Source organism: Daktulosphaira vitifoliae, unplaced genomic scaffold, assembly GCF_025091365.1.
Source record: "Daktulosphaira vitifoliae isolate Bord-2020 unplaced genomic scaffold, ASM2509136v1 Scaffold_4, whole genome shotgun sequence".
Classification (NCBI taxonomy): Eukaryota; Metazoa; Arthropoda; class Insecta; order Hemiptera; family Phylloxeridae; genus Daktulosphaira; species Daktulosphaira vitifoliae.
The window spans coordinates 4,002,369-4,029,356 of NW_026099575.1; the positions used below are offsets into that span (position 1 = coordinate 4,002,369).

The following is a 26,988-nucleotide window of genomic DNA, read 5'->3' on the forward strand; positions in this document are numbered from 1 at the left end:
TTGTTTAACTGAATAATAATAGTGTCTATTTGAAATTCCCTAGCAAGATACTGTACATCTTCAGACACCTGCACATGAGATACATTTCCTGGTACTAAATTTTCATAAAAAACCGTTACCTGTTTAGAGTATCATTGATATAAACTCGTAGTTCCATCTTCATGAATTCGTGGTGCGAATAATAATAATTTTTATAGTAAAAATTATTGTGTGGCTAATATTATTTAAAATTTAATAATCTTACTACTGGCCTTAAAGTTTGAAAGTTATACTTGTTTGCTAATTGTAATTAGATTAATTTTTTTAATCGTAAGAAGTAATAATAAGTTTAGTTTACTCAAGTTTATTGAGTACCTTATTGTTTTTAGATATAAAAACAAAACAAATTCAAAAGTTACGAGTGAAAATTGAGATCACCAATGTATATTTTTTACTGTCCCAAAAGCGCCTAATACATACTTCAGCTTTATAATTAACATTAGAAATTGAGTTAAACATAATCTACTGTAGACAATGTTAATATATCCGCAAATTAATTTTGATTTATTTTTTCCGTCGCAGTAGAAAATAATAATTTTGCCGTAGTGAATTCTGTTTAACAATGTTTTCATAGAATTATTTATAAAATATTTGCTACCGTTGTTTACAGTAAAGTATAAATGAATTAATATAATTTAAAAATTAATATAACAATAGCCACGATAAAGCACTCAATTAGACATATTCGGTTATATCAGTTCGGATAGGATACTAACTTAAATTAATGAATTGTACACTAAAAGAGAACATATTCATGTTGTGTATTTACACAAAACTTGTGTGATCTTAGGTCGACTGTCTTTCAGAGAACTACCGAATGACATAGTCTATAATATGTGTATACACGAGGTTTGAGAGACTATAAATAGACTTAAAACCGCACGCCATAGTCTGTAGTGACATATTTTACAACAATAATGTAATTAACAAAGTAATAACAGTAATAATACCGGTACTAAAAATAGTGCAGTTGGAGCGAAGTATTTTTATGGGGTTTAACGACCATGTTATGTATCAAAAAAATAATTTTTTTGTTATCGGCATGGTTTGTGAGTTTTTTAACTTTGATAAAACAACAAATTTCACCTCTCTTTTAGTGTCAAGCAGTATTCACTTAAAATGATATAAAGTCTATAGTAATTAATAACTCCAAATTTGTATAAAACTTTCAAGTATGTTGCAACATCGTTTGTCTATTTGCAGGAAAAACAGAGAACCCTATTTTTAATACTATGAAACCAATAATATTATAGTAACTGCAAAAGCAAGTGATCTCGAGCATATGAAGTATTATAAAAAGAACTAGACGGTAATAAAATATTTTTGGATTAAATCCAAACGCAACTTGTGATCTGACCCATTACACGAGGAAGTGAACTCTGTCACTTATAATTATTTTTTGTAAACAATATACTTAATAATGCACTGGTCTATTATAAAAAAATCTCCAAACTCTATATTTTTGAAAATTCACATTGTGTAGTACGTTTAATATTCACTAAATTATCTCAGAGGCTTTATACGAAGCCATTATGTTGATTAATTTTATGAAATGAATTATGAAGATAAAAATTTTTTAAATAACTTGTGATTTTATCATAAATTAAATTTAAAAGAGCTTAAAATACATTAACTGGAAGTAGAGAGCTTTTAAACAAGTCCGTAGCGAATATCATTTTGAACATTCTTTAAAATGTTTTTCATTTGATCATATCATTTATATGTTCTGTAGTTTAACTGCGAATAACTGACGCCACTTTATTTTACTTAACATAGGACCAAGTGTCAAAAAACAATTCCATTACAAAATAGATTAGTGTCTACAAAAGATAAAATTGACAATGTATTTTGTAAACTATCTTCTATAAATTGTTATTGCACTATGTTAATAATCGGAGTCAAACTAAACATGTTATTCAAATACCACCACTATTGAAATTCTGTAAAGCGACTGGAAAAGGCTATTAAATAACTACCGTACAATAAAGTTTTATTTATTGGCATACACCAAGTGATATAATAAATGTTATGACACGATATGAATTATATGACAGATACTGTTCTATACCAGTTAATCATCGCATGAATGGTAATATAGACTAAAATCTAAATTTGGGGTCGTCAAATATTTTTGTAGGAAACTAGTGCACGTCTGTGAGCGTTTGTAAGTGTGTAGAACGACACGCAGTCAATAAACGTCGACGACAACGGACTCTTGGAGCATTGACTCTTCGGGTACGGAGGAACGCCAGGGACGGGGTACCACGAAAGAAGGAGAGGGTCAAAGGGTTAAGTCTGATGCGACGTGGTGAAAATACAGACAGAAAGAATGGAGAAGGTGTTTCTTGGCACGGAATGCCGACGCTATTTCAAGATCAACGCGAGACGATGACTAAAGTAGCCGCGACCATACGCTCAGAATCTAAATACCAGCGTATTGTAGTCAAACTTAGTAAAACAATATTCTGTAATAGACTGGAAAAACAGTAGTGGTGGTACATTTGAAATTCATTCATTCAGATTCGTACCCTCGCAAAAGAACACATCAGCCTATTCTAATTTAATTGTTCTAAAAACAATAAAAGTGAATTTACGGAAAGTCAATTCATACTATATTAGTAGTGAATATATTTTTAATTATAAAGGTAATGATTGTAAAGTAAAATGTAAATTCTAATTTAATACAGTAAAAGTAAGCTAATATTTTACAGCATATCCTTCATCAAATTTAAAAACTAAATAAATTATTATTTTTACTTACAATTATGTAAATAATAATAATAATAATAAAAAAATGACATAAGACACATAGTCTTGTATATTTTTTGTTAGTATGATCCTTATAAATCAACAAAATTAGAAATGTGCACACCTGGTAAATTAAGTACACCACTGAAATACTTGCGTCGCTTTTTCAAAATAGTAATGAACTAAAAAATGTTATAACTTAATCAGATATTGATTAATATTTGATATTGTTATTATTAGTGACGTAATAAGAGAACGTTAGGGGTCGCGTTCAGGGACGCCAATACTAATTTTTACATGTGAGGGGGGCAACAATTTAATGATTAAAATTAGTCCTCTTGATGGTTATGAAACTAAAAAAGCAGGCTGAGAAGGTATTAATTTTACTATGATGTGTTTATTTTTTTTATGTCTGTCACTACTTTTTCTAAGCTCTCACCGAATTAATAATTTTGCTTTTGGAATAATCTACCAATTTTTTGTTATTATACAATATTTACAGATTTGCATCGAAGCGTATCTTATGATAGTGATTTTATTTACTGTCAGATATCATCAATACTTGTCCTAACTATGCCACGACCCCACAGTGCTACAGTTTTTTTTTTTTTTTGTATGTCTGTTTCACTATTCTTATTATATTACTATTAATTATTGATCATATACTAAAATATAGTTTATAGAATTAATTATATCTGCTTTTTTTTATTGCAAAAAATAAATAAAATTATCTTATTATTATTTTTAGAAACTATTTAGATCCATTTATGAGACATTCAAACTTTTTAAGCAGAGTAACTTTTACAAAAATTTAAATTCAAAAGTGTGTAAACGAAGTGTAGAATAAAAAACAAATTATAATCTTTAGCAAATTCTTTTTTGGATTTTTATTTTGCTCGATAAAATTTTCTGGGTCACAATTAACTATGAAATAACAATAAACATAATATTATGATATTAAAACAAAATCTGAAATCGATATAAACGATTTTCGTTAAATAATATTATTTGAAAAATGTTAACACTCAACCCAGATGTTTAACAATATTAATTATTATTTCTTATAGACATAATTTTTTTGTCAGATTCAATTGGAGAGAGGAGCGGATGGTACTTATATAAGTGGACTGAGCAACGTGCCACCTACCCCTCACGAGTCCCCGCAACACTAATCAACTTGCAACTACTGATAAAATTATAAAGTCGCAAAAGTATAATTTTGCGATCCCTAAAAGTATTTAAAAACTCAAATTATATTATGTGGTAAGAGAAATTTTTGACTTGTATAAAATGTATTTAAAAAAAGAATTGTGAGGTAAATAAAATCAATATAATAAAAAAAAACCCAGCACAGTGGTGACGTGGCATAGTTGGATCAAGTATAATGATATCTGACAGTGATTAAAATCACTATAAAAAAAAAACGCTTCGATGCAAATCTTTAGATAGTGTTTAATTTTAAAAAATTGGTGGATTATTCCAAAAGCTTCATAAACTGCTAGTTCCTTATTAATATCCTGATTAANAAGCTACATGATCTGCTAGTTCCTTATTAATATCTTGATTAAGATAAAGTATGTCGAATGAAAAATGGATTATTAAAAAACATTATTTCTCATAAAAAAATTGTATTGATCCATACACTTTTCAATAAGTTATAGCATTATAATGTTAAAAATAAAATCGAGAATTTTCACACAATAATAGCATTCGGTAGCCATTTTCACCGTGAAGACAAAATACAGTACGAAATTTTTTTTTTGCATAATAAAGTACATTACATTAGCTTTAATTTAAGATATATATAAAAGTGTTAGACTTTCCAGAACATTTTCAAAAGTCAAGTTGAAAAAATTAATTTTTTGTGAAAAAGTTGTCATTTTAAATCCCCCCTTGCGGGCAGGTAAAGGGTCAGATATACAAATAAAATATATCAAATGAAATTTAATGATATCATGCATCTATATAAAAAAAAATTATATTGATATGTTCATTTTTAAAAAAGTTATGGCATTTTTAAGTAAAAAAAATTGAAAAAATTCGAAAATAAACGATTTTTAAATTTGTAATTTTTTTGAGGTTTCCCCCATTTACGGAACGAGGGAGATTTTTTCAATTTTTGAGGGTAATGTCTTCGACTAGATACGATTTGTGATCTTTTGACATATCATTGAAAGAAATCGGTTCGGTGAGAGCTGAGAAAAAGTGGTAACAGACACAAAAAAAAAATAAATAAATAAATACATCTTAGTAAAACCAATACCTTCTCAGCTTCGCATCGAAGCTAAAAGTCTACCTATTTATATTCATAACGTATATTTTTTTTCAAAAATTATTTTTGTAAATAATATAGTTTCGAATTTGTTAGTATCAATAATTATAAGTGCATCGCTAAAAGTAAAGTAAATTTTATATTTTACGTTCTTAAAAAAATACAGATACATAGAATTTATTAGAAACGTCCTATTTAGGAAAAACAACTGCCGGAATTATTTGTGATCTGGAGTTATTATTTGTTGTTTTCTTTTATTTTTATTTAACCAGGTTCGACTGTATTTTAATTTAAGTTTTAAAATTAAATATTTCAATTATTTTTGTAAAAAGTATTACAAGCTAAATTACAGCAATTAAAAATTCTATTAAATAATCATTTAACTAAATAATCTTAAAAAAACATTTAAAATTAAAATATATATATATTTGAGATTATATGACGTTCAACATCTCGTCATTTTCAAAAACTAAAATAATAATAAAAAAATTTTCCAGTATAAAATTTAAAAGGTTTTATGTATGTTTTTGTATAAATTTTTGATTTTTTCTTTATAAGTCTGCCAATAATTTTTTTAATGTTCGTGTCACTTTAAACATATTAAAAAAGATTTAGTCAAAATGTAATGCAGCATTTGATAAAATTTTCACTTAGTGAATTATAATTTTAACCATATTTACACAATTATACAAATAATTTTATTATTTAAAGACATGGTAAAATATTAATTATTTTCGAAAATAACAGGAATAATATTCTCATTATTTATGTAGAAATCATATTTATTTAAAATTAACAAAAAATTTGCTCGACAAGTTTACGAATGTATCCACATTGTTAGTTATGAGCTGACGTTTAAGTGTAGTTACAACCACGAGCCTGTAATTATCGCTCTGAAGATGGATTCTGCAATGAGATATGCAACTGGATACATCCGAAAAATGTTCAAGCAATACCACAATCCACGAAAAGTTCAACACATTTATAACAAAAAATTATTTTCTGAAAAAGTTGGACCTAGTTGTTGCATATTTTAATAAATAGTATTGAATTGGTCGTTTCCCAATATATTCAACAATCCGTATTAATAATACTGTAAACCTTTTTAATTAATAATTATTTAGTCTTACTATCTCACACAATTTCTAGTATATGTAAGTCCAATTGTTGCTTTGAAAAAGGATTTAAAATTATAAGTGTACAGTTGTAAAAAAAAAAACACAAAAAAATTCGAATACAATAAACTAACTTTATGTACAGTTTTCCTAAATATATAAGTTGATTTTTCTGTGTTGGAAAAATGTTCAAATTAAATTATTTAGTATTGTTCTTCATTATAAATTTCATGTCATTATTTTTTAGTTTTTTTAATTCATGATAAGCATTATTAAATATTTTATCAATGTGCATGTACATTGATGATAAATTGTCCAAATTCCTTTTTCTTTAAATAAACAACTCGAATGAGGGACTAATGTATCTATATTATCTATCTAGTAGTTATGATTTGATTTAGTCATGATATAGTTTGATCTTAATAGCTTAAGATCATACTTTTATAAAACCAATAGAGTTTAAATATTTAATACTATACATTTAAAAATTGTCATCTTACAGTTTCATAGACTTTTGACAACATTTACAGCTAACCATAAGTTGACAAATTCCCATTATTTGCCAAGGCAACATAACAAAGCTGGGTTGAATGTTATAACTAATTTACAAAAAGAATTGGCCAACACCATGAAAGTTGATTATAATTCTGTTATTACAGCTGGTCATATAATAATAGTTATATCTCACAACATATATATTGTTCAAAACCCAACTGGCTACTCTCATAGTACAACCCTGACTAAAAAAATAGATAATAATGAGAGTTAAAAGACATATTATAACCACCATGGACTAAGATATAATTATTTAAATAATAACAAAAATGTCTACTGGCTAATTGAAGTCAAATAGTTTAAATTTAGTCAAATATTTTTTAACATGACCTGTAACTTTTAATATTAACTAACTGAGTTAACTATCTAAACTTGATATTAATTATAACTTGCCGTGATGTTTTTACATCCAAATTAATTTTACAAATCAGAAAGCATTACTGACTAGCCCAATCTTAAATGAAAATGTGCTTTGTAATTTCCTTCAAGTTGCATATTAAGCTACTTTTCATTAATAAAAATGGTATTAGTTATTATGAATTATTAAAATTTGTAATCTAAATATTCAACTTATTTTTTGTAAAGTATGTTTCTTTTATTAATTACATGCGTTACAATTAATAAATAATAAAATACAACTGCGCTATCTAACGGTAGAGTAAGTTTAACCTTCTTATATTCTGCAATAGATGGCAATGAAATACTCGGAATTTGGATTGTAATTGGTTGAGCTGTAATTTATGTATAATTGATATAATCAAGATTTTTTATTTTTACTTGTTTCATTTTATTAATATAACATTAAAACATTCACTGCCACGTCTGTTTTGGTGTGTCACCTATATGTAAATATTTAAATGCTGATAGAATCATTTTAATAAACTGATAACAGAAAATAATATGATACGGTATTTAGACGGTAACTGTGAGGCTACTTGACCCCTTGAGTCTTCCAAGATATCATAACAGTGAAGGACTAAATGACCCCTCATGGCTCACTTAAAAATTCTACTGAGGCGTTGAAACGATTCTCATGGCAGTCAACGTATTAAAACAGAATAAATTCACGTTATATGACTCTGTAATAACGTTAAGAAAACTATTTAGGTCGGGGTCTTAGGGATATGGATCTCCAATAATTAGCATAAAATCAAATAAGCGTGACATAAAGGGATATATAGTGTTTCAAAACCAAAATAACCTGATCAAATTTTATTTTCAGCAATAAGTTAGGACAAGTATATATGATATCTCACAATGTTTAACATTACTATCATAAAAAAACACCTCGATGCGAATCTGTTAAATTTTACAATAATTTGTATATTTTTTAATTTAAAATTGCTATGTTTCAATATTTCTGTAATCGTTTAACCTATAAACTTCTGCTAACAATCAATTACTATCATTTGGGAATATGCAATTCATGAAATACATTTCTTACCGCTGTGTTTTTCAACATTCTTTAGAAAATATAAACATATATATATTAGATTGTTTTACTTTGACGGCTGATTTCTTATAGAAGAACAATTGTCGGATAATATATTTTTTAAATATTATAAGATTTCTGAAAAGCTTTGATTTGATATACGTTAAAAGTTGCCAAACCTTCTGAAACAATTTTAAAAATCGAGTTGAAAATTTTTTTTTTTTATACTTGGTTGTTCTTATCCAAACCCTTCCTATTTTTAAGTTTTCCATTTGTATACAAATGAAAAATTTGTATACAATTTGTATAAAAATAAATTTTTATACAAAGCATACCAAAAAAAATCTCATGGTCTCTAGTTTATTTTTTTTAACTTTCGTGAGAATCAGTATTTCAAAAAAAAAGTATAGCAATTTTTAAGTGCAGAATTTTTATTTTTTTGAAAATACTGTTTTTTAATACAGCGTAATTTTGAGATATTTTTTTAAATGTTTAAAATTGAGGTCTTTTTTTAATCTTCGATTTGAATGATGATTTCAATTAAATTGTAATCAAGTTCTTTTAACGTATTGATCATTAAAATCAGTCTAGTGAGACTAATAATTTTTGTAGACCGACATAAAAAACGCTCACCATTACAACATTTACACCTTCTCAAATTCAAGCTTTGCATCGAAGCTAAAAAAGTCCACTTTTATGTTTTTAAAATGGCTGAATTCAAATCTGATTTTTTGATAATATTGTATTTAAAAAGTTTTAAATTATTATTAAGTTAAGTTTAGTTTTGTTTTAATTTTAGTTAAACAACATAAAAATATCCCATGAAGTTATGTGATTAATACAATGTTAATTTGTTCAGATTCAGTTATATTATCACTATAGAGTAATACCATTAAAAAAAAATTCAATGAAAAATCATTTATGTAAAATATTAGTAGTTGGTTTGAAATAAAATATGCGTTATAAATATTAAACATTTTTGCTGCTAATCCGGTCTTTTTTGATAAATCACTTATAATCAAATAATCATTTTTTTGTTTCTTTTATATTGTATTTATTATACTTTTTCATAAAATCCTTAATTATTTAATGACTAATTAAAATTTATTTATTACATTAAATGTAAATTATAAAAATTCCATCTTCTGATGTTAGTTAAATATTAAAGTATTTATTTAGTATATTTTAAATATACAAAATTTACGGTATTAAATCTATAATTTTTAACTATTAAGTTCGTTTAATTGGATAATATGATATAAAATATCACACAACATCAATATGTTAGTGTAATAACTCAAAAATCTTTTTTTGAGATAATCGAGTTTAAATATTGTATTAATATTCTATTTGTACTAAATTAAATTTTAACGAAATGTAATGAACAAAAAATAAAAAGAATATTTAAAGAACTTAAATAAATGTATCCCTATCTTATCTCTTTTTATTCTTGTTTATTATGTGAATTTTTAAGAAGTAAAAAATGTAAATAAATATTTGCACTTACCTTTCAAATTATCTTTTAGTAACTTCTTGATTCAGTGTTAACGATATTTTGTAGAGTCTTACGTTAATTTGGATTAATTAGATATATATATATACAGGGTGTTCAGTAAGTCAGGAAACGGGTTTCTATTGTTCTCATTGTTTGTAACAATGAGAACAATAGATACCCGTTTCCTGACTTACTGAACACTCTGTATATATTTATTTATTTATAACATTTTATACAGGCAAAGCCCAAAATATATATAACAGTCATCATAAACATCATTTAGATGTTATGATATTAGATCATAATCCTCAATACGCGTTTTCATTACCTTGGCAATATACGTCGTACATAAAATATGCACTTAAAAGGATTCTCTATTATGATATATTATTCTTTTTATACTTTTCAAACTCTTTTCATATTATAATAGATTATTACCAATAATATTTACGATAAATTCTCTATAATCGATATCGATATTCTTAAAACTCACTTTGAACTTGTCAAAATAAAAATGTAAGAATATGTTTATTTATATTCAAAATATAATCAACAATACTGTGGCGGCCCAGCGTTTCTCAACGTTAAGTCTTAGCTGGTGTGGACACAGTTAACCTCATTAATATATATTTTATAACATAAATTTTATTACATTATACCTCTTGATATTCATTACGCCAAATGCTTATACGTTATAAAAAAGGTAGGACCTTTTGCCTAGCTTTATGACTGATCGTGTAGTTGTAGAGGATACTTCCAAGATACAGTTTCCTATCGTTCTATATATAATTAGTTATGATCTATATGCAGACTACTAGCTCTACGAGAACTGGCTTGTCAATGGAGAAAGTACTCTTCAAAATATAGTATAATTGAAGCACACATTGTGTTTCCAGTATTACTCTTTACCCCAACAACTTATATGTTACCAAAAAGGTCGGACCTAGTCGTAAAAATGACGTGTACACCGGCGTAGATTACTACTTCTATATTAATTAACATTAATTATAATATTACGTTTTTTTACTCTGTTCGGCACATTTAAGGCTGTCCAGAAATGAAGGACACAAAAATATTTGAAATCATTAAATATAATAAAACAATATTCATTTTTTATAAGGACGTTTAGGTTAAAGTAAAAATAAATAAGACTATATTGCGTAAAATATTGTAAATTATCTAAAAATAATGTTCACCATTTAGGGTAATATGAAAGAACCAAATTGTAGAAACAGAATATTTACTTTTACTGACGCAGATTCCATGTAAGAGAATATTGACCAAGAGTATCACAAAATCCCTTATTTTAGGGAAAAAATGGCTTTTTTATATTCTGGAGAGAGTAAGTCATGTAAATCTCTAGTGAAATTCTATAGATGCTATATAATTATTTGTGGTAGAAACTTGGGTATATGCGTTATTAATGAATTGTAAGGGACTGGTTTGAAATACGTATTCATAAATTTTGAATACTCTAAATGGGAACATTCCTTAGATGATTTTTGCTTTATTCATATATATATATATATATATATATATATATATATATGTGTGTGTGTGTATGTGTGTATATTTAGTACATGTTTTAATGATTATACTACAGTATACAAAACATTAAGTGAATTATATATTAAAACTTACAAATTATGAGTACAAGCTATCTTTGTCACAAACTTATTCCAATTGTGACAGGCGTTTATATACATGTGAATTTTGAATCTGGGCAAAAGAACGAAGTACGTCCAAATTAAATTTGCCTTCAAAAGCTTCTTTAGCATTGTCTACTAGATTTTTAATGCAAACTATATTCCACGTGATCATATTTTCTTTGAATTCTTTTGTTAAATTTCTTCGAGACATTTCCACTTGATATTGAATATTTTGTTTTTGCTCTTCTCCCATTACCATTGGTTTCATAATTTCTTTAAAAGACAAATTTGAAATAATGTCATTTATTGCACTCGTAATATCTTTTTCATCGTCAATACTTCCACAACTTAAAATCTTAATTGGTCGCTGTAATCTCGATAATGCTTTTTTTATTCCTATGTCTTCTGTGAAACTAAAAAATTCAGTAAAGTCTTTAAGGTGACTAATTATTTCATGATTGTATTTTTTAATGTTGTACATTAAATAAAGAACTATTGGACCATTTAACATAGACATTGCAGCAACAGTTTTTAGGTAGTTCCAGACTGTTCTAATTACCATAAGTTTGGAAAGTTCAATAAAATCATTATGAAAAACACTCAAACTTTTAATTTGTTCACTTAATGTGGTGTTAGGTACTGAGTTTGAACCCTTTTGGTATTGCTGATGCAAATAGCCAAAAATTGTTTCTGAACTTTCTTGTCCATAAAATACTTTAAACATTCGTCTACTAGCTAACGTCCCAAGAATACTAGCGAACATATAATTTAGATGAAGCACTTTTCTTGAATACTTTTCTTCGCCGTCTGTACTTAAGCCAAGCTTATGATTGTTTTCTAATTGATTCAAGGTCATTTGATAATTAGAGTTAATTAATTCTAATAATATATTTTCCGGGTAATATTCTACTGGTTGTATTTTATTGTGAAACATTACACACTGATCTGTTTCCATGAACTCTTCTAGCAAATGGTCAACTGCTGTATGAATAGACAACACTATTGATTCGTAAATGGGCCATAAATCTTCATCATCATCATTGCTTTTCATGGCGGATTTAATATGTTTATCGGCTATGTGTTCATACAAGAGAAAAATCCACAATAGATTTTTTAGGGAACCCATTGCTGGTACATTATGGACATTAGAAAGCATGAGAGTGGCTATCTTAACAAACGAAATTGATTGATCATTATTTGCGTTTACTGATACTGCCAATTTACGATTTTCCAATAAACTTTTTGTTAGACTCATGTAATTTCTTGCACTAAATATGTAACTACATTGAATCTCTTTACAAATCATATGAAAATGTTGAACTTTTTCATTAAAAGGAAGTTCATTTAATAATTCAGGCTGTATTAATTCCGTGTTACCGTATCCGACATTGAGTTTATCAATATTTTGAATGATATTAAGCAATTGTTCATCAGAATCATCGCAAAAGATAAATCCACATTTTGAAAAGAGTAAAAAACATAGCATTAAAACTGTATAAGGTAACATATTGAGAGCGAATTTGACTATTCAAGTAGCAAAATTTAAAAATTTTATGCAATGATAATTTTTTTAATGCCTGAATTGATGTTATTACCACGATATTAAGTTTTAACACTAGTTGAAAACATTAACATCTGTGCAAATTCAAACCAATAATAAATCTAATATAAAAAATGATATCATTTGCATATGTTAATCACATGGAAGGTGACAAAATTAAATTTATTCGAGAGTGCGAAGATAGATTGAAACCTTAACTATTATTGATTTTTACTTTTATTATGTGTGAAAAATACAATAATCTTAACAAGTCAAACATAAACAAAGTTAAAACAAAAATGTAATGCTTGCTAAATTTCCCCTTTTCCAAATATATTATCTAATCAAACTTCTTTTCAATTTATAAGATGACAAAAGAAGTTATGAGGCTTTAATTTTTTATTCTATAATTTTATAAAATTTTATTTACATATGTAAATAAAATTTGTTGAATTTAGAGGTGAGAAAGAAGTTATAAATACTTTAGTAAAACAATAATCATTTTTATTTTAAACTCTTAAATTAAAACTCATAACTGTTTATTTACAATAAAAATTTTACTATATTTGTGTAAAATTTTTCAGCAAAAACCCGAGTTTCAGTATTAATTTTTTAACTATAAAAAGACTTGAAAATTAACAGTGGAATATTATTGCTGTGCAGAATAGTAATGTTAAGTGAGAAAAAATTTTACCATCGTGAAAAAATGCTATTGATTTGAAATATTTCACAGTAAAAAATATAGCTGTATGTGCTACAATTATCATAAATTTTAAATATGTAGATCGTTAACAAATTGAGGATTATAAATCAGATATAAAAAGTGTTCGATAATTTAGGATTCGTCAAAATAAAATCAAAACAACTTTTTTGGATTTATTAATGATAATTAAAAAAAAAATTTCCTTGAATATTAATAGGATAACTTCTATGATTAAAATTAAATACAGCTCTATTTTGTTAGGTAGAATTTATCCTCATGATAAATTAAGAAGTATTAGTAATCGATCTCGGCACTTACCAAAACTTATGAATTTCTGTTTAGATGACATTTATAAGTTATTATAACAAATAGCACTGACCGCATTTTATAACACTATTTGTACAGTTTATTACTTATTCTATTTATATTGTTACACTATTCAATTAATATTTAACAATACAATGTTTAAAAGGTTATGTTATTTTTCAAGAATTATTGCACTCTTATTAAATAATAATTAAATTTTTGCAACAGTGAATAAAGTTGATTACCTTTTATTCTACGAAATTAATAAACTTTATAATTATCAAACATTATATATTATTTAAATTTATAATTTAATTTCATTAATTAACAGTAATTAAAAACAATTTAAAAGATTATTTCTGTCAACGTATAAATGTAATATTAAAAAGTTAAAGATTTATTTGTTAATTGATTATATTTTTCACAGTGAAATAAGATAATACCTTAAGGATCAAATACATTGATAAAAGAACATAAAAATTGTACCAATAACTATCGATTTTCATATCTAAAATCGTAAATACATGTTTCGGAGAAGTATTAAAGCAAAACGTCTGAAACAAGTGATTAATAATCACAAATTTTTTTAACTGTTGGAAATTATTTTCAAAAAATATGGTTAGATTAAGAGCGTATTTATGACAGTCAAGGAATACTATCTCCCTTCACCCACATTTTTTACCAAAAATGTTAGCTTTAGAGGAATTATTAACAGAAAAAAAAAATTATTATTATAAAATTTTCATTCATCCCCCGAAAAAATGTCTAAGTACGCATCTGGGTTTAATGAATCTAAGATTAGACCCATAAAGAGTCAATCTTTATTTATTCGAAATTTTACTAAAATCATAGGATATTAACTTAAAAGAAGTTCGTTAAAAATATAGCTTGTACTTGACATACCTCGAAACATTTTAAATTAGGCCTGTCTGTGCCATAAACACAACTCAATATTGCTTCGATGGCCCGATTATAAAATGAACAGTCAAATAACCAATGAAACATTTTAGGAGAATCAGATTTTCTTATGAAAATACCGGAAAATGTTGTCCACGACAATATTAATACAGTTGCTAAAAATGTATTGACCTAGACATAAATAATTAATGTAATATAGCTAATATACAAACATAAAATTATTCTATCAATAATTCTATCAATAATTCTTATTATTATTAATGAAATTTACTTTTGGATCACTAAACAATGTTCCAATGACCATACCAGCAGCTTGAACTAAAAGTGCTGTTATAAACATAATTGATACAAATGAATAAAACCTCGACCATTCTAAGGGCTGATCCGTCAAGTAGTAAACTATACAACAATATAATGATGTACACAAACCCTAAACAAGGAAAAATGTTATTTAGTATAACACAAATAGATTGAACTGTGTCTGAGAAATTTTATAAAAACATTAATAATAATTTATCATTTTATTGTGGTAAATTACTTAGCATTTTTCACCTAACCAAGGTAAAATGTAAAAGTAGATAGATTAATTATTCTTCTACGCATTTCATTTACTAGGCAGGGAAGAGTCTATTTAAATTTTTAAGCTTTGTTGTTTTGAATTTTGATATTACACAAGTATGTTAATTAATCAAAAATCAATTAATGACAATTTTATACCAATGTAAAATTAATTAATATTAATTTTCTTAAATTATTAAAATTATAAATAATTTCTTATTATAATATACCATCGGGATAAAACGAGATTGTCTCACAAGCCCCTGCATATTTTGCTTCATCTCAAATGAAACTTTTTTTTGAAATACACTGATAAATATAATATTTTTAAAATAAACAAAAAATATATAAAATAATAGTTCTTATACAAGATGTGTCCACAAAGTTTTGATAAATTTAATCACTTTTTATCTATTAAATATTTTTCGTTACTTTTTTTTTTATAATAATTCATATTTTTTATTATTATTTTATTTAATAATAATGAAAAAATTTAATTTTTTTCAAAATTTTAAAATCCCGTTTTTCAGAACTTTCTTTTTTTAATTTCTATGGTTCAATTACAATTTTAGGATTAGTATTTATTGAGTTACAATAATTTTAATCCAAAGAGTAGGTATGGAGCACGCATGGGTACAGTTCTTATTGGTTTATATTTATAATGTATACTCCACCCGCGCTAAAATAGTTAAATGGAACCTTATTATTATTTTTTAATATTAAATGTATAAAATCAAAATTTGCATGGTTGACAACCACTTTTTCTTTTAGCTATATGTTAAGGGGTTACGCAGCATAAAAGACTAATTCTTCTATGTTTATTTTATTTTGATGAATAGTTATTCTTATCTGTGTGCTATGGTAAAAACAGAGCATTTCATTTTTTAATATTTAAATGTGAAAATACCATAAAGTAATGTTACAAAATTAGTTATAGACCGGCCAAAGTCTCATTTAGACGATTTATAATTTAATATTAAAAAATAATAATAATATTTTCCTATTAACTTTGAAAGTTACCCCTATAAGATCTGTCCTTAGAAAGAAGTTTTATCATACTGATTAACATAAAAAAAAATCGAATTATAACTTATAAAAAATAAAAATAATTACTTGAATGGGTAAATCGACTAAAATGTTACAGAAAAAAAATGTCGGTAGTGAATACCATTGATTAAAATGTTCTTTTTTTAATACAGATAGTTCTGAGGGAACTGTGAATTTAATAGTTACATTAGTACAATAAACAATAATAATATTAATTTTATGGTATATAATATATAATAATAACAACACAAATTCAAAAGTTGAACTAAGGGAAAGTTTTTCTCATTTAATAATTGTTAAAAGTATTGGAAGCCATTGTGATTGATCATTTTTATATATTATATGCTCATTTTGATTACTTATTACATTATGTTGTCTCACATTTAATTAGCATTGAATTAGAAGCTGAGAATGTTATAAATACTATGGAAAAAAATAATAGTTTTAAATTATCTTGAACTTTTGATGCGTCATTGCCAACACCAAAATATATTGAACTGTATATGAAACTAATTATAATGTGTAACATAATCCTTGTCATAAAAAACTAAAATATAAAACATTATTTATACAATAATTATATTTAATATAAACAATTTATTATTAAATATTTTATTTTAATATTAACATTAACATATGTGTACTAACTTTTTCTCGTTTTAAAGTTATCAAATATCTCTGCAAAAGAACGATGAATTGTTTTATACTATTGGGTGTATATTTTTGTGTTAAAAAGTTGATTTCTTCACCAAAAAATTGGTTAGAAACTGATAACTCGCAATCTGTTAACATCAATTATATTTTTTCAACTAATAATTTTAACCACCAGCTTTAATTTAGAAGTTTTATCAAAATTAATTTACAGTTGTTTCCAATAGCATTTAGCATTAAATATTATCCAAATACCAAAAGTGATTATTTTAAATGAATCCCATCATGCATTTAGATAACTACTTTACTCAAATAAAAATGTTTATAAAGTATAAAACGAGTAATTCACCTTTTAAAATGTTATCTTTCTTTACAATTATTTCTTTATATGGAGATTTTCCATTTTCAACGAAAGTCATTAATTCATAAACACGATCACCATATTCTCCCATACTTACTTCTATAACTGAAATTTCAATTTTATAATGTACCAATATTTAAATAAACACATTTTACTTGTAATTCTTACTGAAATCTGCAATGTTATGATATAACGGACATTGTAATTTTTGTTTTTCAAGAAAGTTGGTTAAAGATGAAGTCAGCCCATGGTAAATACAGTAACCAGATGAAGAGAGTACATACAAAACATCAAACATTTTTAGTTCTTTAGATGAAACCTGATGTATGGTACTTATGACTGTTCTACCTGAATTTGCTAAGTCCTTTAAAATCTGGATGACTTGTTTCGTCGATGCACTGTCTAGTCCACTGAAAATAAATAATAAACTCTTACATACATTTTACATGACCATTCTATCAAATCTTGTACTCAGCCATGTACCTAGTTGGTTCGTCGAAAAACATAAAATTGGGATTATGTACTAGTTCCAACGCTATAGACAATTTTTTACGCTGACCACCTGATAAATTTTTCGCTAGCGTATTAAAAGAATTTCGCAAATTTAATAGGTTTAAAATAGAATCCATCTAAAATTAATCATAATTTTATAAGTTTAAACGATTTGAATATATAATAATTTTGATTACATTAAACTTTTATTTTCTAAAACTTTTATATGACTTATAAAGATTATATAACATAAAACACTTTAAAAGTGTAAAGTAAAATATTAAAAGTAAAAATAAAAACATAAAATAGTATTATTACTATAAAAAATAATTGATTCAACACGTTATAAAAGTAGTGCTACTTATTTTTATGAGATATATAATATTCGAAATGTATATACAATTAATATACATACCATTTGCGTTTTTGATGTATTCATTAATAAAGTTGAAGATTTAAGTTTTATGGCAAATTCCATCGTCTCATGAACAGTAAGCTGGTCATGTAGTTGATCATCTTGCATAATGTAACAAGACTGTTTTTTAAAAGAATTTATTTTTCTAGGTTTTCCATTAATTAATACTGATCCAGAATAGTTTCTCGTCCTAGATTTATGAAACATTTTATTAATATACATGTTTTTTAATTTAAAATTATTAATTTAAAATAAATTAAAACTAGGATTTTTTTAAGGAGATAAAAAAACATTTTTAGTTATCATATAAGATATTTTATTTTATGATCGTAAGAACTTTTTATGTTTATTAACTGATAAATATTAATATTTGTTATTCATGAGCGAAATTTTAGGGATAGCAAATTATTTTTAAATCTTTCTAGGATTTTCTGACTTCCCTTTAACCAATTTTGATTTCCTATACTTATAAAAACGAGCTCAAAATATTCGCTCCCAAATCAAACAACTTTTCACATTTCAGTGTGGATGAAATGCAAATACACTAGTATGCGCTGTACCCACTCGCGCTATATACCCACTTAATATATAAAATGTTTGGCACTCAATAAGTACTGACCTTAAAGTTGTTATTAACCCATAAAAATTTCTTGTAAGAAAAGAACAAAAAAAAGGCTTTTTAAATTTAAAAATTCTTAATTTCTAGGCAGCCGATAATCAAACATAAATTTAATCAATGACTGCATACTTATCTTCATTAATGGTCACATTCAATAATTTTTTTTTTTTAATTGACTGATAAAAGACACATAACGAATTATGAAATAATTATATAATATATTGATTACATTATTGAGCAATAATAATCAAAATTTTATCACTGAACAATTAGTAATTTGAAGGACAGCAAAAGATTTTAGGATCGAAAGCGCGATCCCTTGCAACCCCGTCATTAAAACACCTGAAAACAAAAGCATATTTATGAGGGAAGATCCTCGCGGTGCAGATTCCTCCATTAACATAAAATTACATAAATAGAAAGTTGTGGAAGTGCTTTCATCTATTCTACGTTCTTAATATTCTAAATTTTTGCTATCCATATAAAAGGTGATTTTTTCGAAAGGTTGTGTAAAATTAAAAGAACACTACAAGAAAATCTATTTTTTAATATTTTACAGTATTACAAAAAACACTTTAATACCACAAGATCCTGTTATTGTTGTTCAAGATATAAACTTATCTTAAGTTATAGTTCCTGACGAAAGATTCATGCGCCAGTTAAATTAGCATAAAAAAATACAAATAATTAATGTCAAACGATTGACTAACTTAATATCTAAATTTTAGTCTATGACCAGCTTTCGGAAAAGTAAAACATAACTTTCATTAAATAACAACTAAAATATCAAAAAGACAATCTTCTAGAATAAAATAATTAATTTTAACACAAATTATTATTTTGTCCAGATTATAACCGCTCAAAATATTTAAAGCCAATTAATCAAATCTCGACTTGTCAATTGACATAGTACCATTTCTTAATATAAATATTATTAGATAAATATTTGGCTACTTACTTTATGTTATCAATTGTTATTTATAAAATTTGAGTTAATAACAATTTATAATAATTTAAACCTTCCTTGACATTCATAACAAGTTCCCTCAACTCGTTAATTATTTTAACAAATTTTAAAATTTGTTGAATGAAGTAGCCATTAGCAAAAACAATATTTTATCAATAAATTAACTCACTTATAACCAGATAAAAAATTTAGAAGAGATGTTTTTCCACAACCCGAACTTCCAATAATAGCACACAATTGATTTTGAGAAAACTGACCACTTACGTTTTGAAGAATACATTTTTTTTCTATAAATTTATTTTAATATATTAATCATTTTTCAATAAAAACTGTTAGTTTTTTAAACTCATTATTAACTAATATTACCAATTTTTAAATTATTTATAAGATAAAAGACTTTATAACTTATATCATTGAAGACTAATGATAATTTCTCATCAAATGGCTTCAGTTTTGAATTCATAATACACTAAGTTAATTTTTTATATAAGTTATGTTTTCTTTGTAAATAAATTCATTAACTTTTTTTAAATTTGTCCGTTTAACCTGTAAAAAAGTGCACATAAGATATTTATAAATTGATTATGATTGGATAATAATCATATCTGTTAATATTTTAACAAGTAAAAAATAATATCGTGATTGTTTTATCTAAAATCAATATATCATATATTTTTATGTATGAGTTTTTATTATTTTTATGAAAATAAAACTTATTATATTACTCTGTTTTTAAAAATATTTACTTTCAATAAAATAAATTTTTTAGTAAATCGTATAAAATTTATTATTCTAATTTAAATTTTTACAAAATTTCAATAATATAATAACATTGTTTTTAATTTTGGATTGAGATTCAATCAAATCAAACGCATGATTCTGATAAAACTATCTACTTATGAACTAAAAAATATCAATATACTAAAAAACATATCTATTATACATATATTATTATATTATGTATATTTTAATAATAAATGATACATATATTATGTATTATCCTATACAAAAAAAAATATTTACACTAAGTTTATTGAAATACATTTTGTGTTTCTTTTAATTTTTAAAATTTTTATATTATAATAGCAAATGTATGTTGGCTTATATTTGGAATTCACTGGATTTGTGTAAATTATTATTTTTCTATGTAATAAATAAAGTTGACTTGGTTACATTTGTATTATCAGTTATAAAATCAGTTTTGATTTAAATTATTGAAACAATATCAGAAATTTATATAAAATTTGCAAAAGCTTGTATTGCATTCAATAAATTAATTTTTGAAAATATTAATTAGCTCATTATTATTACAAACTTTATAAACTTAACAGTAAATAATAATTTTGTCGACAATGTCACAAAAAATAATCATAATTACATGAAAATAACCATACCGATCGAGAAATAACAATTTTATTATTCGATTGGTAATTGTCATTGTCGTATAAAAACTAACCAGTAAGTTTAGTAAGTTTAAATAAGTATATTTTATTAAATACAATTTTATTTTTATTTTATTTGATGTAAACGCCCATGTGGGCTCAAGTACAGTGACGATAAACATTGTTGAAATAATAAATAGAAAAGTAATTTATATTGTTTGACAGTAAATTTAATTTTAGTTCTGGCCAGTTCTGAAAATAAAATATTGATTTAAAACTAGTTATAGGCAAAATCTCATTAATATCGTAATCAACAAATTTATTTTTTTGATTGTTACATACGTAACAATAAATAACGTTAATATAATCATATTATAACATTGACCATGACTCAGAAAGAGTTATATAATATAATTATTTTAGTATTCGTACAATGTAATTACAAATATGCTGATGATTTACAGAATTTGGTTAAGAGAAACACGACAAAAGGCACGAGTAAACTCATATAAATCCTTGAAATTTAAAAAAATTGTTGGATCAATAATATTAAAAAATAATAATAATAATAGTAAAATTATTAAATAATATTAAACTACCATGGTAGTTATTATTTAAAAAGCTTTCAAAATTGGAAGAATAATGAAACATGTATGTCAATTAACAAAAAAATAATATTATCACACTCATTTTTAATTTAAACTATTTATTTATTGGAAATAAACTTCCAATAATGCGAAATACAGTACTAATATATAATTAAGATAACACGTTAAAATTATGATAAGAAAAAATTAACAAGTAAAGTTTTCAAGTTAATAAAAACAGAAATTTATAACCAATTAATTTTTAAGTAACTAAGTAACTAATTTTTACACTAAGTATAATACAAATAATATCAAATAAAATAATTAATTCTTATAAAATGTATAAAATTATATAAATTATTATAAGTTTATATTTTGCTTATATAAAACTTTATTATTTAAAAATTAATTGGTTATANATTAAAGCAAAAGAAAAACGATATTTAAGAATAAAATTAGGTTCTAATGAAGGAAGTATTACTTATAATTATTCATGTAGGTAAAACTTTCCATGTCTCTATATTTTTGTATATTTATTTTTTTATAAATAATTAAGTAATAATTAATGATAATATTAATTAATAATAATCACATTAATAATAATGTCTGTATGACACGTTTCATGGAATTGCATTGCACAAAAAAAATATTTGCTAAGTATATCTAATAGATAAATATAGATAATTTATAGATAAAAAAAAAACATCGTACATCCTGGTGCAGATCAACAATTTTTTTGAGTCTTTGCACTAAATTTTATTACGAAAAATTATATTTTTAAAAACTCTAAATTCAGAAATAATAATTAAAAATTGAAAAATTCTACTTTAAATATTGATTATTGATTTAAATTAAACTTAAAAATGGCAGACTTAATTAAATCGGTATATGATAAATAAGCATAATTAATTTTTATAAAATCAGTTCCTTAATCTTTTTTCGTTTTTTTATGTTACCCTCATATATATTCATACATATAGAATAAATGTATAAAGATATTCTGAATTACAATTGTTAGTGTCGCGGCATTACGTTTGTCAGTGTCGTTAACTCGTTTATCCATTCACTTCTATGAAATCCAGAAACTCCCATGAGAAGTTTTTACTTAAAAAAATGGTTTGCCATTTATATAATTAAATATGATTCTCAAACTAACAAAGAATTCATGATATTTCACTTATATTGAAAGGGAGCATGAAATCCTCTAGATCCGCCATTGCGTATACCATTAAAAATTAAATATATAAATTATTTGATTTTTTTAATAAATAAATTTGTATTATTTTTAATAAAAAAATTCAATTTCAGTTTATAATTTATAAAAACAGAATTCAAAAATATCTAGATATTGTGATTATTAAGCCTTTAAGTTGACATTTTGTGTGTAGAGTACATGCCATAAAGCATATATTGACAAACAAAATTTAAACATATTTATTTATCTGTTTTTAAATTAATTATTAGGTAACATACTGGTAAACGAACACTACTGAGTTTTAAATAAAAAATTGTCTAACCTAATTATAAAATAATTATAAAAAATTGTTGTTAGTAGTTTTTATATTAAATAAAATATTTAAATAAAGTCCTACTGCATAATACATTATTTATATCATTGACTGTTCATTCACTAGTAAAGTCTCCCTACTTAAATTAAAATTAGAATAAACCTGATATTAATTATTGAAAAGATAAAAATTAATTTTTATTTTAAATGTATAATGTTTCGAAAAACAATTATAGAAAATATTGCAAAATCATTTTTTACTAATTTTAAGTTACTTACAATAATGAATATAAATTAATCATTTACCTTTATAATTTAATATCCAATATTCAGTAAATCTATTAAGGTAATAAAACGAATAAAATAATTTCACATAAGTTGATAGAAGGTCTTGTCGTACCAAAATTAGACAACTAACAAAAATTTTCATATCATTTAAAACTTAATTACACATCCTTTTTACTGAAGGTTATTCAAACAATGGAATTTTACCCTCACTCTGTGTAGTAAATTTTAAGTACTATGAAATCTGGAATTATTTTAGAATATCTAATTATTTAACGCAGTCTATATAAATATGTAATATAAAAAAAGAGATCATACTTATGTTTTATTTTTTTAATGATTCATTAAATATAAATTCTTAAACTAATCACAGCGTCGTAAATATATCAAATTTTAAAAGCATCAAAATAAAAAAATTAATTAAGGTCTTATATATTCTGGTTTAATTTAATTTTTTTTAAATCACATCATCTATTTTTATGGCTGTTTTTGACATTTTTTTAGATTTAGTTAAAACATAATTATGATACAATCGACGTTTTATTTTTCACTAGCACGACATAGAGATTATCGTTTCCGCCAAAATCGACCATAACGTTTCCGCCAAACCAGAATAAGGTCGGCTTTTCGTTTCCGCCAAACTGATCTTCTACCTGTCTATCTAATAAAAAAATTGAGAAACATTTAGTTTTATCCATGAGTCACACGAGCCAGTAGCGGTTTTAGCGTACGGGCAGGTTAAGCAGCTGCTCCTACCAAAATTGTTGTCATTTATTTGTTAAAAAATTGAATGTTACGTCCAGGTCGATTTGCACATCTAATAACAACAAAAAAATAGTAAAAAGTTGGATTAAATGAAAAGTAGATAATTTTTATCGGGTTATTTTGGAAAATATATGAACCAGTGGTTCTCAAGCTACTATTTATAGACAGGTATAAAACGAAAAACCGGCCCCAATCAGATTTGTTGGAACCGATGCGGTCAATTTTGACGGAAACGATGAACGCCCGCGCGACGTCCTTATTTAACTAAAAAGTGCCATACGCCAAAATTTAAAAAGTCGATTTTTGTTTCCATCAAACCAATTTATCCCTTTTATATTTTAGGGTTGTTAAGAAGGAAGATTATTGTAACCTCAAATTTTCACAAAATGTCTATTTTAATGTATATAATAAAAGTTAAAGGGTTCTTATCAAAATTTCGATGATTGAATTTTTTTAATCTACTCTAATACCTACTATTTGTTCTGATTTTGAAACGTCTTTATACACTGTAAAGTGCGAAGGATACATTTTTAAGATGTTTTGGAAGTGTCTTTTGAATTATTATGGTGGTGTATTATGTTTAAATAGTGAATTAAGTTCGGATCTGCTTTTGTAGTTGAGTCATAGAGCTTTTATATTTTGTTACTTGCTGATATAAGTCATTTGAATTTTTTAACAAAATTTCTTCTGGTTTTTGTTTAACTTAATCTCTAGACTATTATTATTTTTAGTTTTTCTTGTTAAGTTTACAAACTCTAACTCTGTTCTTTTTACTTTCGAAATTGGCTCTCTTGCTATTTAATATTTATTAATTGCTTCTTTTGTTTTATTGATACGGATTTTTATTTAATTCCATAGAGTTTTAGGAATTTTAGTTTGGCAGCTATGTATTTATATGTACATATTAATTATACATTTCCAATCAAAATTTATAAAACTATTAATTTAAACGAGAATAAAAGATTTTACAATTGTTAATAATGCAAATTAAGAAACTCAATTATTTATATTATAAAGATACTTTTTTGTCTATTAAATTTATTAAAGCGGATTAGAGGGTTAATCACTTCCTATAATCAAAAATATTTCTGCGATGCTAAATAATCCTACAACAATTGTACACAGTTATAACCCTTCAAAGATGATCAATAAAAATGTATGTAATCCGCAAAAAAATGTTATTTTTTTCAGTAAAATTAATTTAAATGGCAATGTTAAGCGATGCATTGAATAGAAAAAAAAACATTACACTCTAGTTATTATATTATTTTTAATAATTTATAGGTAGTATTCATGTTTATAATGAGAACTGAATAAAATAAATTAGATAATAATTAATCTAATTCTGTCCATGCGATAGATTTTTTTATTGTTACAACTTTCCTTAATTGAAGGACACAGTGTAACGACCAGGTGAGTTCATTTTATGAATATTTTTTCACTATTTATATTATTATTCAAATTTTTAACTTTAATATTAATATTTTATATTATATAATTTTGATCTCATTAAAATTAGTTTGAATGATAATTTTAAGCGATTGTTTAAAATAGAAAAATTAAAAAACAGTAAACATCACACTCTAGTTATTGTACTATTTTTAATAATTTATAGTTAGTAATTAATTTTATAATAAGAAATGAAAAAAATCAATTAGCTAATAGTTAAACCTATTCTGTTAGTGTGAAAATATGGATAAAATTATAGTTTAAGAATATTAATTATGAGATTCAACTTTTAAACTTTGTGGTGGATAAATTATAAAAGATAGAGTTTTGAAATTGTTCAATGCTCTCACATTAGTCAAGACGGTTCTAACTAGACACTAAAACACAAAATCCGTTACGCAGTTCTAGGAGAACTCGATTCTAAAAAAAATTATCTATTCGATAGACAGAGCTTATTGTACATATTATTATTATAAATCACAAAAATAATGGTTTTTAGTCTATGCGAAATAAGTATTTACCAGATTCGTAAGCACTACAAAAATTACTTGAATTACACATTATTGTTATTATATTATGCATATTGTATAATAACAATATTGTATTACATATAATTAAAGCGTGATCTAAAATATACGATATTATTTAAAATATTAATAAATAACGTATATCATTAAATACTTTGAAATATATTATTTTATTAAACAGTTCATTTATATTAAATATAATACAATAAGAAAGGAAGATTCATTTTTTTACAGCATTAAACTTGTTAAATATTAAAATTAAATTTAACGTAGTCATTTGTCATTTGTGCTGATGTGGTATTGCAAAATAGCGGGTCCTATACAAATTGATTTTTCTGTAACTTTCGCTCATCGGTAGGGGGTATTGTCATTTTGGTCGTTGCATCGTCATTACCGTATTATGTTATAATTGTTGTTTCTTACTTTTAATGAATTAAATTATTCTAATACTTTATATTAGACAGAAATTAACTATTTTTTAACTCCTTCCTTCCAACAAAACTGACTTTCTATTTGCCCCTTTTGTTAGATATGAACCAAAATCTTGTATAATTTTTTTAAATGAATGAATTGAAATACCGAATACTCTTTAATTTGGAAGCTA

At 24.7% G+C, this 26,988-nt stretch overlaps 1 protein-coding gene across 4 annotated transcripts; it reads right to left on the bottom strand.

Moving 5' to 3' along the window:
* Positions 1–14,196: 14,196 nt before the first annotated feature.
* Positions 14,197–23,875, bottom strand: LOC126905524 (ATP-binding cassette sub-family G member 4-like). 4 transcript variants are annotated; one of them, XM_050685286.1, is made up of 13 exons: positions 23,665–23,874; positions 20,249–20,428; positions 20,052–20,169; positions 18,297–18,486; positions 17,873–18,018; positions 17,558–17,799; positions 17,378–17,494; positions 17,026–17,159; positions 16,759–16,924; positions 16,444–16,544; positions 15,044–15,202; positions 14,758–14,943; positions 14,197–14,408 (listed from the first exon to the last, which is right to left on the bottom strand). In XM_050685286.1, the coding sequence occupies exons 2-13, from the start codon at positions 20,343–20,345 to the stop codon at positions 14,259–14,261; spliced, it is 1,806 nt and encodes a 601-aa protein (XP_050541243.1). In that variant the 5' UTR covers positions 20,346–20,428; positions 23,665–23,874; the 3' UTR covers positions 14,197–14,258. The 4 variants fall into 4 exon arrangements, with proteins under 4 accessions (XP_050541243.1, XP_050541245.1, XP_050541244.1 ...); XM_050685288.1 differs by lacking the exon at positions 16,759–16,924 and having other exon boundaries at positions 17,026–17,055; positions 23,665–23,875; XM_050685287.1 differs by lacking the exons at positions 16,444–16,544; positions 16,759–16,924.
* Positions 23,876–26,988: the final 3,113 nt, after the last annotated feature.

What these genes read in the sequence shown, in the direction of transcription:
- LOC126905524 (XM_050685286.1), bottom strand. Translation starts at nt 20,345, where the DNA reads ATGAATTCAAAACTGAAGCCATTTGATGAGAAATTATCATTAGTCTTC. An exon ending in TATAAATAATTTAAAAATTG is followed by an intron (nt 20,170 to 20,248) that starts GTAATATTAGTT and finishes ATAAATTTATAG; the next exon opens with AAAAAAAATGTATTCTTCAA. An exon ending in TAACTTTAAAACGAGAAAAA is followed by an intron (nt 16,925 to 17,025) that starts GTTAGTACACAT and finishes TTTATATTTTAG; the next exon opens with TTTTTTATGACAAGGATTAT.